Raw genomic sequence first — 18629 nt, forward strand, 5'->3', positions numbered from 1 at the left:
TGAAAATAGATGCTATACTACAGCAGTCCAGCCTGTTTTGTGCACATAATAGTACTAAATTAAATGACTAGGGGCTACTTTTCAGTTTCTGTGCACAGCAAAACAAAAACACAATGGTATTGAAACTGAAAATGAACCTGTGTGCATCAGTTATAGTGATATGTTGCTTTAAGAAGCTGTTAGACTGCAGGCCATATGATGAAAAGCAACTCTTTTAAAGGTCAGCCTTGTACCTTTGGATAATGCAAGTGGCCTACTGTCTCCCAGCGTTCTGTAGCACATGCCTCAGCTGTCTGTATGCATTTTTAATGTCTGCATGTTCTTTTTTTAAACATGAAACATGCATCTGGGGTATTATGAACACAGTTCCATCTCATTTCAAAAAAAGCACATGTATTAGTGAGGGAAACTTTATTCTGTACACTAGGTTAGCAGAATCACAGGCAAAGCTCAAAAAGAATATATTACAGAGAAAGAAACAGGTGGAAAAAGATATCATCAGACATCAAAAGAAATCTTTGTTCCCACAACGTCCATCACATCTGACACAATTGAAGTCATTCTCTAAGAACTTGACGCTTTTTAAGCACAGCATGTAAGACTAATGATATTTTCAAAATCTTGTCCACTAGGTGATCTAGTACTGTGCTACACATGTATGTAATGCACTCAAACCAAAACCAATGTGCCTTTACAGTTACAGTTGGAAATGCCTTTGTTTTCAGGAAGAGAATCACAGACACACACATCTGCCAGCTACAGTACAGCTGCATGAAATGGAATCATAGAACAGCACGATGACATATCAGTGCCGAGATCATCTGCACCCTCAACCTGGCAGTAACTCATTTAATCTACGTATCAACTGCATGCATCTTTTTCCTCCTTACGCAAAACAAAAATACATATCTATGATTTTTCCGTGGAAACCAATGAAGTGATACTGAAAAAATTTCTCTAAGGAAACATGGATTTGACTTGCAGTAATGCTTATCAGTACTACACTGTACACCCTGTTACTCAACATTTAGTACTGTCATTCCTATTAATTACATGAACCTCATTAGAAGGTTGCAATTAAATAATGTGTAAACACTAGACAAAAAATGTGGAGTTCTGATCAAATTTTAATGTTATCCTTAAAAATCTGTTTCATGCAGGTGATAAAAGTTGCAATTATCTGGCAGTGTAAACCTCGCCAGTGTGTCGTTCATCCACCCAGATTGGGGTTTCTGTCACCTCGAGCTCTTTGCATAATTTCATTCACAGTTGTGTTTGGCTTGTATTCCTCAGAAGCAGCTATTTTAAACAGTCAAGAACTTCCTTACCAAGCATCCTTCCCTAGTTCATCACACTGCCACAAGAGTTCACAGATTTCACAGGATATTGCACCCTCTTGTCTCATCCAACCTATCCTAAGTGTTTCTAGAGCATTTTTCCTTTGCATAGGCTTGTAGAGTATGTGGCTCCAGGCACATAAGGTCTCAGTAGAAAAACTTAGTCTATATTTACAAATAAAGGAAAAATCCTGCTGTTTCCCTAAATGACATGTTATTAAGGCACCATGCATATTAATGTATGTGGTGTACAGTTTGGTGAGCGCTAATGAGAAAATACTGAAAATGTGGTGTTTGTTGCTTTGTCTTGTTTTCCTTCCGGTTGCCTTGTGATGGTAGCTTTGGGGGTTTTGTTATTTTGGTCAATCTCTTCTCTCTGAAAGATGATAAAGAAAGGAATGAGACAATCCTATCTGACATGCACTTCCTATATTCACATGTAGAGTTTTACATGTAGTACATACAACATGTAAAGTTAGACTGGATGCTGAGGTGATCCTGTGTTATTTGCATTGGGTTAAAGTGGTTTGTGGTTGTGCTCTTACCAACTCAGTCCTCCTTTTTGGCTTTGTCACCCTCTGCATCCTGAGAGGCCACAGCTGTAGACACCACTGCACACACACACACACACACACACACACACACACACACACACAGTGAGGGGAAATCAATAAATGACATTTTCATTCAAAACAAGGGCACTTTGAGCTTGTTTGACATATGACTTTACCATCACTAAACTAAAGACTGTCACAACACACCACAGAGAGGTGAGGAGTGAACCATTTGTTTTTAACCACATCTGGTTCTGCTGAACTGGTTTACTAGTGATTTACCTGGCCTCTGAACACATACAAACACACACACACACCATACTGAGCCTCCGGGGAGAAAATCTCATAAAAGTTATGCAATATGCCTTCCACACCAGACCAGTATTTTACACGTGCTGGCTGAAGGGGCGTCTCTGCCCTAAAAGTACAGCATGTTCTCTGAGAGTCAAGAGTGGGGTGCAGGCTGTCCTGAAAACCATAAGCTATGTGCCTTTACACAAGGAACTGACCACTGGAGGTACTCTGCATTTAATGGGTCAATATGAAGAATACACACTTGAGAATTAGTAAACGGATTTTAAATTGTTGTCGTTATTTTTCCCCAATAAAATCAATAACAGGCATGTAAAAAAGTGCTGCTGTGTCTGTACCTGTACCTGACATTAGTTTCAGTACTGAGGGAAGAAATAGCATCACTATAACATAGACTAAAAGAAAGAGAGGGATGAATAAAGTATCTATCTATCTTACCTCTATCTTACCTACCTACCTACCTACCTACCTACCACGGGATGATTGACTGAATTCTCATTTAAAAAAAGACCTGAAAATGGTTTTACTTTACCTCACATGTTTGCACAATGACTGGAATCCAGTCAGCTTTATAGAGCCTTTACATTGTCTTGTGTAATTTGAAGCAGCATGGCAGGATTATTCTATAGCCAGTTCACACCAGAGTACAATGAGTGAGAGTTGCGTGACTGGAGCTGTTGTGCTGTCAACATGCTGCTGCCATAACACTCAAGACAAGCCTTCATTTCTCACTCGGAGCATGTGGCTGCTTTCTAATTCTCACACTGTGTTATCTGTTCAGCCTTGCGGGCCAACAATATCCTGTTCATCCTGTCAGCTCCAACTAATCACAGGAGTACAGACAGGAAACTAAATGAAGAAATGCTTATTACAAGAACACTTGGATGGTTTACTGAGAGTTTGGTGTTGCTAACCATGTGTGTGTGTCAGATATCCGCATAGTTACCACCTCCAAGGGGGTGATGCTGTTAAAGTGTCTTTGCAGAGAACCGTCTTACTTTGGCCATATGTGTAACAGGAAGATGGATTGGCTGGTGTGAATGTTGAAGGACCATTAATTTTTTACCTGGATGTAAACAAAATCTTATCTATGTGCACATGACTTAGTTGAGCCCATCTTTCTGTCTCACCTTCCTCCCTTCTGACCTCTTCCTGCTTGTTTACACATGATTAGTGCCTAATGCATGTTTGCATAGATTCCTCAAGCTATTTCAGCCCGTGGTTTTTGAACTGTTTGGATGGCTGACAGTTTTTGGGTGTAGGTCAGTCTGTCAGAATTTGTTGATCATGCCTTGTCAAGCACATTAAAACATGGTATGATGCATTAAAGTTAACACGACAGGTTTGCCAGGAAACTATTCTATGCTTAACAATGGCAGCCCTCGTCACTGGAATCCTGTTGTATTCATCCTTCAGCCATTAATATTTTTACTCTGGAGGAAATGTGGCTCCACCACATTGCAGCGTGTCAACAGTCAGTTATGGAAGTCAAATGAAAATCTGCCTGAAATAGCTACATAGGTACTGCTGTGGGAGTCTATTCACCTTTCCATTACTGCTGTAAAAATCAAAAATCACATTTCTTTTGACCTCTGTATGTTATCTTGTATCTTTTGTATATTTGACTTTTGTATCCTCAACAAAGAAAACAGTGTAAAATTGATTGACAATACAGAGGTGTCAGTCAGATTTTCATACCTTCGGGTGAGGGCTCAGGGGCCGGTGCTGAGTCTACTGGGGTGGACTCAACCACAGGAGTCCCTGTCAGGGCTACGGTGTCCGTCACAGTTTCTGCTGGAGCCTCTGGGGCTGCTGAGGAGGTTTCTGAAACCCCTGGTGTAGATGCTGGAACCTCTGTCTCCTGGGCCGGCTCAGGAGCAGCAGATCCAGCTTCTGGACCTGGAGCAGGGGTGACTTCTGCGGGGCCGGTTGCCTCTGCTGGTGGGGCAGTCTCAGCAGGGGCCGCAGGAGGTACTGCTGCCTCCTCAACAGCAGGCTGAGGTTCAGGTTGAGCCTCAACTGCAGATATTGGAGGCATCTCTGGAACAGTTGCTACAGCAATCTCTGTATCTATTACAAGCTCTGCTGCCTGTACAGGTGCGGATGATTCAGCTGGTGCTGAGGCCTCATCTGGTGACACAACTTCGCCTGGGGCTCCAGTCTCACCTGGTGCTGGTGCTTCACCTGATTCACTTGGTGCTGTTGAGGCAGTAACTGGGGCAGCATTGTCAGTTGGAGCCTCTGCCTCCACAGGAGCAGCCACTTCAGCAGGGGCCTCAGCCACCACAGCTGCTGCCTCTTCCACGACTACAGGGGCCTCAGCTGGCTCAGCTACAACAGGTTCAACAGCAGTGGCAACTGCAGGAGAAGCCTCATCTGGCACAGTAGTCACCTCCTCAACAACAGCAGGGGTCTCTGCCTGCACAACAGATCCAGCAGCTGGGGCTTCCTCTGTAGCCTCAACAAGGGCTTTGGCCTCAGGAACAGCCTCAGCCACTACAGTTTCTACAGGGGCAGCTTCAACCTCTACAGCAGCCTCAGGTTCAGTGGCAGCTTCAGCAGGAGCAGCAACAACCTCTGGAGCTGGCTCTGCAGGGGTGACAGCCTCTGGCTGAGGCTCAGGAGCAGCCAGGAGGTCCTCCCCAGAACCAAGATCCTCCTGGGCTTCCAGGGCTACTAACACAGCCTCCGCCTCATCATCTGCTCCTGGTTGTAGATCGTCTGGTAAGGCAGTCTGCACAGGCAGCTGCATCTGGTCCTCAATGGTTTGTGCATCGTCTGCGATGATACCGTTTCTGACTGCTGTCAACACAGGGATGACAAAAGAGAAGCTTGATTAGGCTTTACAACATGCAAGCATGTGCTACTTATCAGTCTTCATCAGTCCTTTCAGCTAGTGCTGCCCTGTTAACAATAACTACATGACAATGCTGAGCACCAAAAAAGCTTTCAAGTAGATTCCTCATTGGATTATTCTTGAAACTTCTTGGTGGTCCTTGACCTAATCTATGAATTCGACATTTTTCTTTGTTAATTAATTATCGCATTTGTCATGACAATATTCTTATCAACTTCCTAAAACGAACATTCAACCATCCGTTTTGCAGGTTGTTATATATGTCCCTCTAAGTTCTTTTCTTGAATAAATACAACACATACAGTAAATGAAGTGTTTTAAACTGCAAAAAATCTGTTTCATTTGTAGATCAGCAGAGTGAAGCATGACATAAACCTAATGAAAAGCAACACCTTTTCATGTGGATAATAATTTATAGATGTGAATAACTTAGCATATAAACCCATAAATACAGCAAAACAGCAGGTTAACTCAACATTGAAGGCAGGAGATAGGAAATGAGGCAATAAGGCACACAGACTGCGTGCTGGAGGAAACATCCTTTCATTTCCGTAGTTGAAAATCTGATTCATTGAAGCCTGTTTTTGTCTAAAGCCCCGAAGACACACAAGTCACTCTCATGGGAAATAAAATACACGTGAGGATGGCTTAGCTTGCTTTTGGGGAGACACCCTGCCTTCATTCTCATTCCCTGCCCTCTGCTCTCATAACTGTGGATGTGAACGAGCCATCAGCCCTTGGGTGAAAAATACAGTAGATGAGGGCTTGGAGAAGTCAAATGTCAGGAACTGCAACGTTAGAGGAATCACAACAGCATCAACAGAAGCCTTTGATGTGCCTTTTATCAAAGTTTCCCTCAACAATATTTCACAGCGAACTCCTTTGCAAAAAACACTTTGTTCACAAATGAGACAAACCAGAAGCTGAATGGGTGGAGAGTTTGGACACTGCAGCTTCCTGATTTTACTTGTCTGTCAGAAGTGGTAAAAAGAGCCGAGAGTGATGGGTGGAAGGGAATGTGACTGGCTGGCAACTCAAATGAAAATGAGCTGGTGGAAGGACACGTAACACAGAAAGTGTTTATGTGAAATGAAATATTTCTAATAATAATAGTGTAGAATTGTAGAAGAAAAGGTTTTAAGACAGGTGTTCTCAGAACCTTCGATTCCTTACAATGGTTTTTTACTTGCACACCTCCCCTTTAGAGATTTCAAACATCCTCTCCGCTTCTTTGAGGAGAAATCCACCTCACACACCAACTATCACAGAGAATACAAAGCTGTTGTCTGCACAGCAGGCCAGAACTGCTGTTAAAAAGTGTGAATGTGTGTTTGGGTCGAGACAGAGACAGCCTCTCCAGGCATGGATGACTCGTGTGTCAACATGATTTAGCAGCCAGAGACGACAGAGATCCCAGTCAAAACAGTGCCATGGCTGGCCAAGAGCTCAGAGGGGAGGGAGGGGGACAGACAGGGGGCCCGGACAGGGGATGGGACCAGTGGTGGCTTGGATGGTGTACAGCTGGTTTGTTAGACAGACTGTGCAGTGTATGATTTAAACCTCCACCCATTCAGCCACATTGAGAGAAGCCTGTCCGGGCAAAGAGCACAATAACTGGTTTTCTTGTTGGGGTGACGTAAGAGCCTGGAAACAGACTCGAGCTTCTCCAGGTGACCATAGCTGGCTGGCTGGAGAGACAATGCCCTGACACAAACATGACAAAGTGACACAGTGGAAGATGGAAATGCTGTATATGAATGCAGAGGAACTATACCAGCTGTAATAATTACACAACACGTTGCTTTCCTCAAAGACAAACTTTTTTCATTCAAATCAAAGCACTGACTTGAGCAATCACGTGCACAACGAACACTTTCTAACAAAGGCACTGTCACGTCATGTTTATGAGGGGTGATGCAGTGAGAACACACTGTACATGCAGCCGTGCCTGGCTTGACACAGCCATGTGCCAGTAGGTTGGAGCCATGAATGGACAATCATGGTCTGTGTCCGGCCCGTTGGTGGATGTCTGCATAGGCTTGAACACAGAGTCCATATGCAGAGCCAAATAAACCAAGGCCCACAGAGCATGGCTCCACATTTAGATGCTAAACAGTTCGAGAGCCGGGCTCTGCCGTCCTGTCCAAAGGAATTTTAGAGTAGTCTGAAAACATTTGGGTTCTTTTCAAAAAGGCATCAATCTCCTTGCCCCTCCTCTTTCTCCTTTGCAACCCTGCATCCATTGTGTGAGTTGTAAATTCCTGGAGCGAATTTCAAACACTCCTTATCATGCATGCAGAGATGACAATCTAAGCCACTTGCTCTTTTCAACGACTGTGTGCGAAAACCTTTGCATACAACCATTGAAAGCATGAAGGTGATGCTAATGCTTGGTCTTGCATAAAAGGCATGCATTTGTGTGTGTGAAAAACACCTTAAGTGACAAATCAGTTGACTGCACAGTGGAGGAAAACAGGTTGGGTTGCAGCCCTTGCCTCAGGCTGCAGATAGACTGTAAAACACTCCCAGCTGCCTTTCTCACATGATACTGTAGGACTTGTATCTCGGTTCTACCAGTCTAGCTTCATCTACATATACATGCCCACTTAGCCCTATAGAACGAGATTGAGACTTTAACAGGATCATACAATATAGCTCCTCCTTTTATCATGAAGTCATGCAATGCAGGTTACAGTTTTTGTCAACACACTTTGAATGGACATAAAGCTAGAAATGACTGACTAAAAATAAATACCAACCACTTTGGGTAAAGTGGCTCAGCATGAATAATTCTCATCGTGAGGAAATGTAGTCTGTTGTGCAGCAGAGGAGAGTGAGAAAGCACACAGTGTACTAGACCAGCAGCCACACACCCCTCAGCAAGACTCAGTGAAAGTAACTGAGAGCAACTACTGTATACATCTTGACAAAACGTTCAGTATTGATTATTATATCTCATACTCTGCAGTTGAAACACCCTCACATACACATTTAAATTGTACATAGGTGACCACTACTTACCCACTGTATCTCCATTGCTCTCCTCTGGTTTGGTACCTGGTCTCTTCTCTTGATCAACCGTCTGTGCACTGGATGAGGAGCACCCCATGTTTGAAAAAAAGCGTTGAGATGAATAAAAAAAGCCTTGGAACTTATTATTGAAGCAAAGACAAGTCCACACTGCTCTCTGCTAGCAAAGACAGAGACTGTCTGGCAGTGAAAACATGGACAGCTATAGCTTTTCAGTTCCTATGCGTAGCTGGGCACCATTATCTCCCCTTGTCTCTTTGTGTGTTCATGCATGGCCTGCTGCCCTCTTGCCCCAGATCTGTTGTGAGAATGCAGCTAAGCAGCGCAGGCACTACTGCTGAATGATCCCTGACTGCCTCCTGCTCACACTCACACTGTTCATATAGGAGGAGGAGGCAAACATGTGCTTTAACTGAGTGTCCTCCCCTTTCTCCGGGTGTCCCTACTGGAAGAGATCCACCACCTGGTGGTAATATTCAGGGTAGCACATGAACCATGCATGCATTTTTTTATAGAGTGGTTCAATTTTTGTAGTGAATTGAGTCAATGAAAGACAACACACACTCATTTTTGTGACAAATAGTTAAGTACCAGATTTGAGTTGGATACTGTTTAAATATCCCGCCACAGTAATCAAAAAACCTAATTAAAACAAACAATAAATGTGAAATGTTTATTTGACAGTTTACTGTACAAAGTTATACAATAATACATTTGATCTGATGTTACCTTAAGAAAATAACAGACAAAAATACATTGTGTTGTATACAAAAGTGTATAAATAGGTTCTGTTGAAAGCATCGCATTTGCATATGTTTCAGTGCAGCTTGTAGAGCAGGATTAAAGGGATCTTGTGAATGCCACGCTGCAGGGTGGGGGGAGGGGTGGGGCGGAAATGGGCGAGTCTCAGCCTTTTATTTGAGCACAAGTTGATTCTCAAGTGCGTCCAGCTTCTTTGACATGGCTTCAAGTAGGCATGTTAAGGGAAAGATGCAGATACAAATGAAAACACAAACTGCCGAGTTTGGAAATTTCTTTTGCATATAATGGGCTTTGTTAAAGAGAACTTACATTCAAATAACACCACACTAAAAAAAAAAAGTAATTTGTGTACTAATGTGGCATTCAACCAGCATAAGGGAGAGTTTAAGATGCTGGTTTCTCTGTATATACTACAGGTGTTCAAACATGTTATGCGATATGATATGTGTTTTAGATCACACAGAGCAAAGTAATATGAACTGAGAAAACATCTACAGCTTTGGTTAATATAATCTCTTCACAGTATAATGTTTAATATGTTCTCAGTATGTTCATTGTCCAGACAATTCATAAGAAACTAGAGAGATCTGCATTATTTTGCCCCGTTAAATGTGTTCATTTTTGAGTTAAAGTGATGTGTTTGTCATGGGCTTTGACTTTTGGGTAAATAGAACCCTTAAAGGCTGAAAGTAATCCCTCTCAGTAATCACTTATGACCCACTAGGAGTGTGTGGTGATGTATTTATCTGCAGAGATCCTTCCCATGTGTTCAGGATGTTTCTGAGCGTCATCCTTTGGACTGTAGTCCCCAGCCAATAACAGCCCACAGAGTGTGAAGGTTGAGTCCATAAAATGTAGTGACCAGGTGCCAGATTGTAAGCATGCACCCATGAGAAGCCGTTGAGCCACAACCAACAAATCCTACTCATTCTGCCTTTAAATTGTCCTTTGTGCCTGACATGCCCTCACAGCTTGTGTCAACATTAAGACTTTCTTACATATTAGTTTCTAAACCCAGAAAACAAAAGACATGGGATTAGCAGTGTTTGACCCAGTTTCACTTGTTTTCAGGATTGAAAACAACACATTAATCATTTTTGCCCTCATCCACACTGTTGGTGGCTTCACTGGTATTCCACAGTCTGCCCTGGAAAAGCATCCTGAGAGGCAAACACCGAAACAGAAAACTGACCACACAACGTCTGTACACACTGCATTTTTCTCTATTGATCTTGAACAGTTGAACACAGACAATTGCAGAGGTGAAACAAATGGAATGTAAACATGAAGTCATTAGCTTTTTAGAAAAGGATATTATTCTGCACCAGGTTCTTCAGCTTCTCAGTGACCTGGTTTTGAAACATTATCACATTCTCACACTGGCACATGTTTTCATCAGATGGTTTGTCTGTGGGGAAAGAAAAAAATGAGATGAGAAGATCTTCCTCTCCTTGTATGTGTTTTTCTTTTCTTACCTTCCCTATCTTACACTTTCCCTCAGCCTATCTCTTCTAATCTCTCCCTGCAGGTTTCCCTTCCTGTCTCTGCCTATAGAGATTGAGGTAGATGTGGGTGGGATACAGCTAGAAGTGCACATGATTGCAGAGCAAAAATGACTGCTGTGATATGTTTTTGCACAGTGCACAGAGTTGGTCGAGTCAGTGGTGGTCATAGCAGCAGCAGGTGGCAGTGATGCACCATTTAAATGCAATTGTTTTCAAGAGACTGGCGTGTTGAATAGAGATTCAGATGAAAATCACTGAACAGTCATATTAGTAATCCAACATATATATAGATTTAAACTTGGAGCACTTTAATATAATTCTGGAGATCTTGTTTGAGGGGTTGAAGCTTCTTTTGCAATTAAGTACCTGTACAAATCCTGGACTTGAGCTTCTTTGTAATTTCTCCCATGTCCTCAAAATCCTTAGCATAATAAAGGTGTTTCTCATCAGGCTCTGAAGCTATTTCTCTCAGCTCCTGTTCAATGGCTTTGCCAACACCCAAAGCATATATTGTGACCCCTGGAAACAATAGAAAATAAGACAATGACAGGACACAGCAATTAGAGAGGATTAGTGTGATTAAAAGCTGTAGTGCTTCTGAATGGCAAGGTAAAGTAGTAAGTGTACCAGAGTTCTTTGCTTTATTAGCCCATTCAGACACATCATCCTGTGATCTGCCATCAGTAAACACAATGCTGACACGCGGGATGTTCGGCCTGGCTCCTTCTTTGGCTGAAAAGCTGAACTCAAACATGTGACGCAAGGCTGAGCCAGTCATGGAGCCTCTCCCCATGTACTGCATCCGGGACACAGCTTGCTTGATGCCCTGCGCTGTGGTGTACTGGCCCAGGGTGAACTCTGTGCGCACCTTGGTGGAGTACTGAAGAAGGCCAACATGTGTGCCTGTCCTGGAAATGTCCAGCGAGTCCACAATGCCGTTTACAAAGTGCTTGACCAGCTCAAAGTTGGAAGGGCCCAGACTCTTAGAGCCATCGATTACAAAAACCAGATCCATGACACCATCACCACACTCTGGCTCTGTCAGAAACAAGGACATCAAAAGCAACACCAAAAACACCTTTTATGTCATTTTACTGAAATTCCAAGGGAGAGGTGATATATCAGAGAAAGCTGAGCTCATACTTTTGCATCTCTTGCCGTCTTCAGCCAACATAAATCCTTCAAAACATCTGCAGATGTAGGAGTCAGTGGTGCTGACACACTGGTGTTCACAGCCATGGTCCACTGTCTGACACAGATCCAGACCTGTGAGATTAATTATACAGAAACAAGGATTAGCATGCAAAATATTCTTCAATTATATGATATATCATGAAAGACCCTGAATGCTGTTGAGACATTACAATTACAAATTACGACCATGGAAAATTTGTATTCCTAATTGGATGTTATTGCAGCTGTAAATCCACTGTTTACATCATCATCATCATTATAAGACTAATAAGTAGCTGAGGACATGAATACTGCATGGTGGTAAACATAAACACAGAATATCCCCTTAATCTGGGGGGAAGAGCAAACGAATTTCATTGAGCACTGGGATTAACAATGACCTCACAACAGGTTCGGAACTCATTCTAAATTATGTAACATATAAATACCGGAACAGGGGACAGAAACGGTCATAGTGGCACTGAAAACATGAAAGATTATATTCTCAATTTTGTTCACTTTGCCCCATACAGATACCAGTTCTGTCTTTTTTATGCGACCATATTTCAATCAGGCTTTTCTTCACTTTTCTACAGTTTAATATGAATTGAAATTCAAATGTGAAAATCAATCAGGAGCCTCCACAATGACTCACTCACAACAGGAAAGGCATTTCTATTCTGTAGTATCCACTGAGTCAGTGTTTTTGAGTGTCTACATTACATCCTTTAGCTGCAGGTAACTAAACACCAATGACAGTGAATGAGCTTGGACTCACTTTGACATGTTTTTCCATCAGGTCGGAGTGTGAATCCATCTCTGCATTTACACACACATGAATCTTCTGTATTCATGAACTCCTGTTCACAGCCGTGTTTCCCATCAGCACAGTAGTCTATCCCTGCAGCAAACAGTCAGGGAGGAATTACAGAGAAAATGAATGGAAAGCATTTATCTTCTTCTTCTTGTGCTACAGTTGGCATGCTTGGAGCACAGCTACAACAGATATTACTGTGTGACATTACGCATAACCAATAATCAATAGCACATCATTGTGAGAGAAATGTCTTACTTTATGAAGGAAGTCTTTCTCTCTTTGTTGAAATAAGAGGAAAGAAGCTTTGGACACTTACTCTTGCATGTTTTCCCATCAGGTCTGAGCGTGTAGCCTTTCCTGCACTTACACACACAGGCATCTTCTGTACTCATAAACTCCTGTTCACACCCGTGGGTGCCACCAGCACAGTGATCGATCTCTGACAGAAACAGTTTATCAGGTTAGGATGGATTAAGGAGTAAGTATTTTCTGTATCGGAAAGATCAAAATCTCTTTTGATTATATCAAATGTCCTGAGCACATATGCTGTATGTCCCACATTATAACACATTATTGTTTAAAGCGGTCCCCTACTCTTAAAGAAAATCTGGAATTTCTTTTTTGAAATCACAGTAAGGAAGTTGAAAACAAAGCGTCTGCCACTCACTCTTGCATGTTTTCCCATCAGGCCTGAGCGTGAAGCCTTTTCTGCATTGACACACACAACTGTCTTCTGTGTTCATAAACTCCTGTTCACACCCGTGGGTGCCATCAGCACAGTGATCGATCTCTGGGTGCCATAAACAGAAGAGAGCAGAGGCTGAAGCACCATTAACACAATCAACAAATGACAATTCATGACTGGAGAACATATAAATCAGCATGTGTGGCAACTTAAAAAAAGGTGACTGTTGCTGGAAATCATTTTAGTATTTTACCACAAGGTAAAAGCACTTACTGCTGCAGGTCTTGCCATCCAGATTGAGGACATAGCCCTTCTTACACCTGCAAATGTAGGACTCAGGAATGCTGACACAGTCGTGTTCACAGCCATGGTTCCCCAGGTCACAGAAGTCTATTTCTGAGGAGGAGGATGAATCTCCTATTAATGCAATTGTACATCTTCCTGCTACAATACTACAACGTCCAGCAATGCCACTGCTGCCTTCAATGCTACATTTCCTTCTAGTAGTAGTACTGTAGCTGAAGTAACTAGAATATCTCTTAATATTTATCACTGTATTTGTTCTGTATGTCTGTCAGATCAACACGCATATATCAAGTATACAAGAACATAAATAGTTACATGATAAATACATAACAAAAGTGAAAATCAAAACCCACTCAAAAAACTGTTCTGTGAACTACATCTGTGAACCTCCGACAGCAAAAATCTGACAGTCATTTTTGACACTGTGGATACACCTCCACATCTCAGCAGCTGCTCTGGTGATTGCTAAAGCACACTTCCTCCAGGAAATCTTCCCCACGTTGCTCTCTGTTAACATCCACCAGAGGAGCAGAGGGACCTTTTCCAACAAAGGGGAAGGAGGGACATCACTGGCAGGAAGAATGCTGGCTCTTCACCAAACTTTTTGGTGATTGCTCCTTTTTCAATGCGCTCCCTTGACCATTAAGAGTAAATATTGTAGAAAGATACTTTAAAAGATCATGGTAATAAATAATCTCAAAATTAAGAATTCTTATTTGTACTCGTTCAAGACATTAAATAGCCATACACTGCAAAACAGAGAAACTGAAAAATATCCATCTGTGTATGCAGCCGGGTAACATTTTTTGAGGCTTGCATATTAAAATGAAGAATGCAGCAACAAAAAGAGGAAGTGATGTTAGAGGTTAAGGTCACTAGTGATGAAGGAAGAGTCCCTGCCAAAGCATGAAATGTATTATTACTGTTGCATGTCTTCAGGTCGATGGTGAGTTGATATCCTGGACGGCAGCGGCACTCATACCCATCAGGTAGGTTGGCACAGATGTGTCCACAGCCATGATCCACCACAGCACACGTATCCTCAGCTACAGAAGGAGGAGAATTTTGTTTACAGCGTAGTTTGCAGATTTAAACCTGTAATACTTTTTTGCCACTTGAGGGCAGCAGAAAGAAGCTGTAAACACTATGCTCACATATTATTCATGACTTTTAAGCTGATTTGGTAAACTTGTTAGCAAAAATGTTTCCTATTTACACATCCAGCAGACACAGAACAACATTATCATTCATTTGACGTTTGTGTGCACCTGATCTCTTGCATTTCTAAATTGGGAAGGTTTTTGCTCTCTGTAGTTTGGTGCTGACAGGTAATATACATTGTGTTTTAGGTTTTTTTCCCCTTTGAAAACAGCTACTTGCTGAGGCTGACATTGGTCATGCCACCAGAGTGAACCAAAACAGAAGTCTTGAAATGCTGTTGACTGGAAAACCAAAAAAATTAGCTGAAAGATGCTAAAATGTTCCATATGTGAAAAAAAAATGTGCAATTGTGAAAAAGACTAGCTGATTATCCTTTTCTGGGTAAATGCATTCTTCAAAAGGAACAGATCAGATGAGAGAAAAGGAGTTCCTTCACCTTTACACGTCTTGCCATCTGGGTTGAGGGTGAAGCCTTTCCTGCACTTGCACCTGTATGAGGCAGGACTGCTCACACAGATGTGCTGGCACTGATGGTCCACCACCTCACACATCTCTGAACCTAGCACATGCATGCACATGCACCAACAAAGATATTTAAACAAAGGGTTCAAAAACACAGGTATGCATAAGTGAGGAGGGACACTGGAATGGAGAAAAAAAAAAAAAAAAATAGATGGGATTCATCACCTCCACACAGTTTGGACTGGAACACAGAGATGAGGCTTTCTATTTGGCTAAAGTTGGCGACCAGGTGCACATGTTCAGAGTGTGGCTCACTCCCTATGGTCTTCAGAGTGTTCATATCCACCCTCCCCACTCCAATAGCAAAGATCTGGATGCCAGCCTGCCTTGCCTGAGCTGCAATCTCCTCCACTGTGTCCTGAGGCCGCCCATCAGTCACTATCATAGCGATTCTTGGAATGTGCAGGTTTGCTGGTCGTGCTCCATGTTCCTCAGTGAAGGATGTCTCCATGGTGTACTGGATGGCAAGACCTGTCATTGTTCCAGTGGCGAGGTGCTCCATGTTCCTCACTGCCTGTTGCACCTCAGCCTTGGTGGTGTAGGTATTGAGGGAGAACTCGGGCTGGACTATGCTGCCATACTGGAGCAGACCGACCCGAGTGGCATCAGAGCCAACCTCCAGGAACTGAAGCAGGTTGATGATGAAGGTCTTGACTTTCTCATAGTCGTGAGGGCGGATGCTTCGGGAGCTGTCGATGACAAAGACGAAATCCAGCGGGGTGGCTTTGCAAGAGGTCTCTGTGACCAAAAACATAGAGGTTTGTGATCAGGGAACCAAACAGTGCAAAGTTACAATTCAATTTGTGCAGAAATCTAAACTAGCTTTCAAGAGCTTTATGATTTGTGTCTTATAGAAAAAAGTGCAGATTGCAAAACACACATTTTAATCGCCAACTGCTAACTTACCCACTGCTTTGGTTTGGGCAGTTGTCTCATTTTGCCCTCTGGCTGCAATGGGTCTGGGACGGCGTCTGTCCAGTCGAACTGCATTACAGCACAACAGGCAGAAGAGGCCGAGAGCCAAGGACCTCATTCTGTCAAGAGGAAACAACTGCAGCGTTTAGGGAAAGAGGAAAGATCTGATAGCAACACTCCCACAATGCAGTGCAAGCACAAGTCTGCAAGTACAAGTCTGCATGGAAGTGTAAAGGCAGAGAAAGGGAGAGAGGCAAGAAGGGAATTGACAAAAACAAGAGACTGTGTTATTTTGATATATACATGTGTATGTATACATACATACATATGTACACACACACACACACACACACACACACATACACGTATATATATACATATATATCTGCTAAAAAACGCAAAATGCAGAAATCTCTCATGTGACTTAAACTGTCCAAACTTGGGGCACATGAAGGACCCCATCACTCACAGTAAGAAGCTGATCGAGGATATAGATTTCAAGGCCTTTGGAGAAAATGCTTGTCTACCAAGGAATCCAGTAAAAATAACATTCAAGGTTAATGAATAAAAATATAATGTGCTTTATAAAAGGCCACATGGTGGCACTATCCACACTGAAAACCAAATTATTCTTCTTATTCTCATGGTGTAACACCAGGTGAAATTTCACTTCATCTGTTGAAATATGCTGTTGTCTAACACACAAACACCCCTGCAGGATTGAAAACTTCCCCACCTTGGTGTAGGGAACTGATATAGTGTCTGTGTGTCAGTAAGGTGACTAGTGAAATGCTGCATTTAAGCTAATGACGAGGAAGGATATAAATAGACAGAACTTTCACCTCCCACATATTTGACCTCCTCAGCTTCAGATTTCACATTTCAGCGTGTATAGGTGTAATGAACACAGCTCTGCATAGGTTTGTAGACCCATAGGAGAGAACACATTTCAAATGACATAATCCGACTGTAAATTAAACGGTTCTGTATCTGAATGACTGTGGGCTACATGAGTGTCATTTTTTTCCCATCTGCCATGATGTGAAGTCAAGCAAACTCCATATGAGTGAGCTTCTAGATGTATTGCTCCATAGGTGGTTTAAAGTGATTAAAGAGAGACTGAAAAGTACGACAGACTGTTTCTCTATCCAATCCCCAGGAGAGCCATTCATTACCTGTCATTCAGACTGCAGGCTCCACTGCTGTCTGAAACTTGTCTGTGATTGTCAAAACGCTAAATATATCCACATTCATAAAGTTGTAAGGCAACATAGAATCACAAGATTTCTTAATGGAGTTCTGAACAGCGCCTTCAACTCTGTTAAGGGTGATGACACTGACTCAGTGTTGGGTCTGTTTGCATCTCAGGCAGATGAACAGCCCCACACAGACATGTATAGGGTAGCCGCTGACCTGAGACCTGCAGGGGTCACATATCCATGCTGCATCCCACACAGAGCTGTCGACCTCTGACCTCACATCTGTTTGATGTCTCTGTGCCACAGGACTGACAGTATTTTCTTCATCTACTCCTGGCCATTATAACAAATCTATCTATTTAAGAGCCAGAGATCTCCAGACTGTACCACAGTGGCAGGTTTGAATGTTCTCACTTTCCATAATGTTGTCCTTCATCGCCATGTGTCGACACAGGATTAATTTAATATGTACACCATTTAGAAAAAAACATTTTCCAAAACATTAAGTCTGGTTGTGATAAAAATTCATGTGCACATGAATTAAAGCCAAGGCTGCGTGTTTACTATGAAACACTAACACAGCTTGTACATATGTGTGTTTTATTGGAGCTGATCTCTGTTTTGCACATTCCCTATCTCTGATGGCTTTTCATGATGCAGGTGATGGAAACTAAGACGATATCTCAACTGCATTGATACAGAATACAGGTGGCAGCCGGTGAGTCCACTTTTTACCATGTTTTTTTTTTTAAAGTTCAAGAAAATGTATGTGTTCATCTAAAATATGATATTCCAAGTGTGCCAGTAGAGTCTGTAGTACTCCAGCAACTAAACAGGCTCAAGCTATCAGGAGAATAAATCAAAAACTACTCACCCTGCTATCAAAAAAACAGCAATTCCTCAACTGCTGCAAGCAAAGTTTCTCAATAAATCCCAGCAAAGTTTCTCAATAAATCCCAGCAAAGTTTCTCAATAAATCCCAGCACTGAGTCAAAAGAGTTCCAGCAGGGAGAATCAGTCAGTTTAGTAGCTCCAGGCTGTAAACATGTGTTTATCCCAGCCCTCTCCCAGTCTGTCCAGGCACTTGCATTGCTCTGTCCTTTACTCCATCCACTCTCTGTTTCCCTGTTTACTCCCACTCTGACTCCAACCACGGAGACGCCTCTTGTTCTGCTCATGTAGGGTGAGTGGGCATGGACCCTTGTTCATGCTCCACAGTTTCTTCCTACATGAAAGAATTCAAGAATTCAATTCCCCTCTCTGCTTAAGTCTTACCTTGTATTACTATTACTTGTATTGTATTGCTTGTATTATTTGTGTTACTGTTGGCAGCATTATTTTTACGATATTGTGCATTTTCATCTTTACTCTTAAATTATTGTTATTTGACTTACCATTTGTACATTTGCATTTACCCTCGGCACATACACATTTGCACACATTTGCTTTTGCACAATTTGACTATTAGTAGTATTATGGTTATGTCATCTTTAT

At 42.3% G+C, this 18629-nt stretch overlaps 2 protein-coding genes across 3 annotated transcripts; both read right to left on the bottom strand.

Annotated features, from left to right (window-relative positions):
* Window positions 1-396: 396 nt before the first annotated feature.
* Window positions 397-8466, bottom strand: LOC143324766 (uncharacterized). 2 transcript variants are annotated; one of them, XM_076737483.1, is made up of 4 exons: window positions 8082-8466; window positions 3902-5005; window positions 1883-1948; window positions 397-1713 (listed from the first exon to the last, which is right to left on the bottom strand). In XM_076737483.1, exons 1-3 carry the CDS (start codon window positions 8167-8169, stop codon window positions 1887-1889), a joined length of 1254 nt encoding a protein of 417 aa, XP_076593598.1. In that variant the 5' UTR covers window positions 8170-8466; the 3' UTR covers window positions 397-1713; window positions 1883-1886. The 2 variants fall into 2 exon arrangements, with proteins under 2 accessions (XP_076593598.1, XP_076593599.1); XM_076737484.1 differs by having other exon boundaries at window positions 3902-5002; window positions 8082-8293.
* Window positions 8467-8983: 517 nt separating this feature from the next.
* On the bottom strand, window positions 8984-16054 carry LOC143324971 (matrilin-2-like). The gene is made up of 12 exons (XM_076737795.1): window positions 15928-16054; window positions 15187-15759; window positions 14936-15058; window positions 14262-14384; window positions 13306-13428; window positions 13015-13137; window positions 12309-12431; window positions 11501-11623; window positions 10985-11395; window positions 10724-10876; window positions 10168-10260; window positions 8984-9060 (listed from the first exon to the last, which is right to left on the bottom strand). The coding sequence occupies exons 1-12, from the start codon at window positions 16052-16054 to the stop codon at window positions 9005-9007; spliced, it is 2151 nt and encodes a 716-aa protein (XP_076593910.1). The 3' UTR covers window positions 8984-9004.
* Between the last annotated feature and the right edge of the window lie 2575 nt (window positions 16055-18629).

Source organism: Chaetodon auriga, chromosome 8 (assembly GCF_051107435.1).
Source record: "Chaetodon auriga isolate fChaAug3 chromosome 8, fChaAug3.hap1, whole genome shotgun sequence".
NCBI lineage: Eukaryota > Metazoa > Chordata > Actinopteri > Chaetodontiformes > Chaetodontidae > Chaetodon > Chaetodon auriga.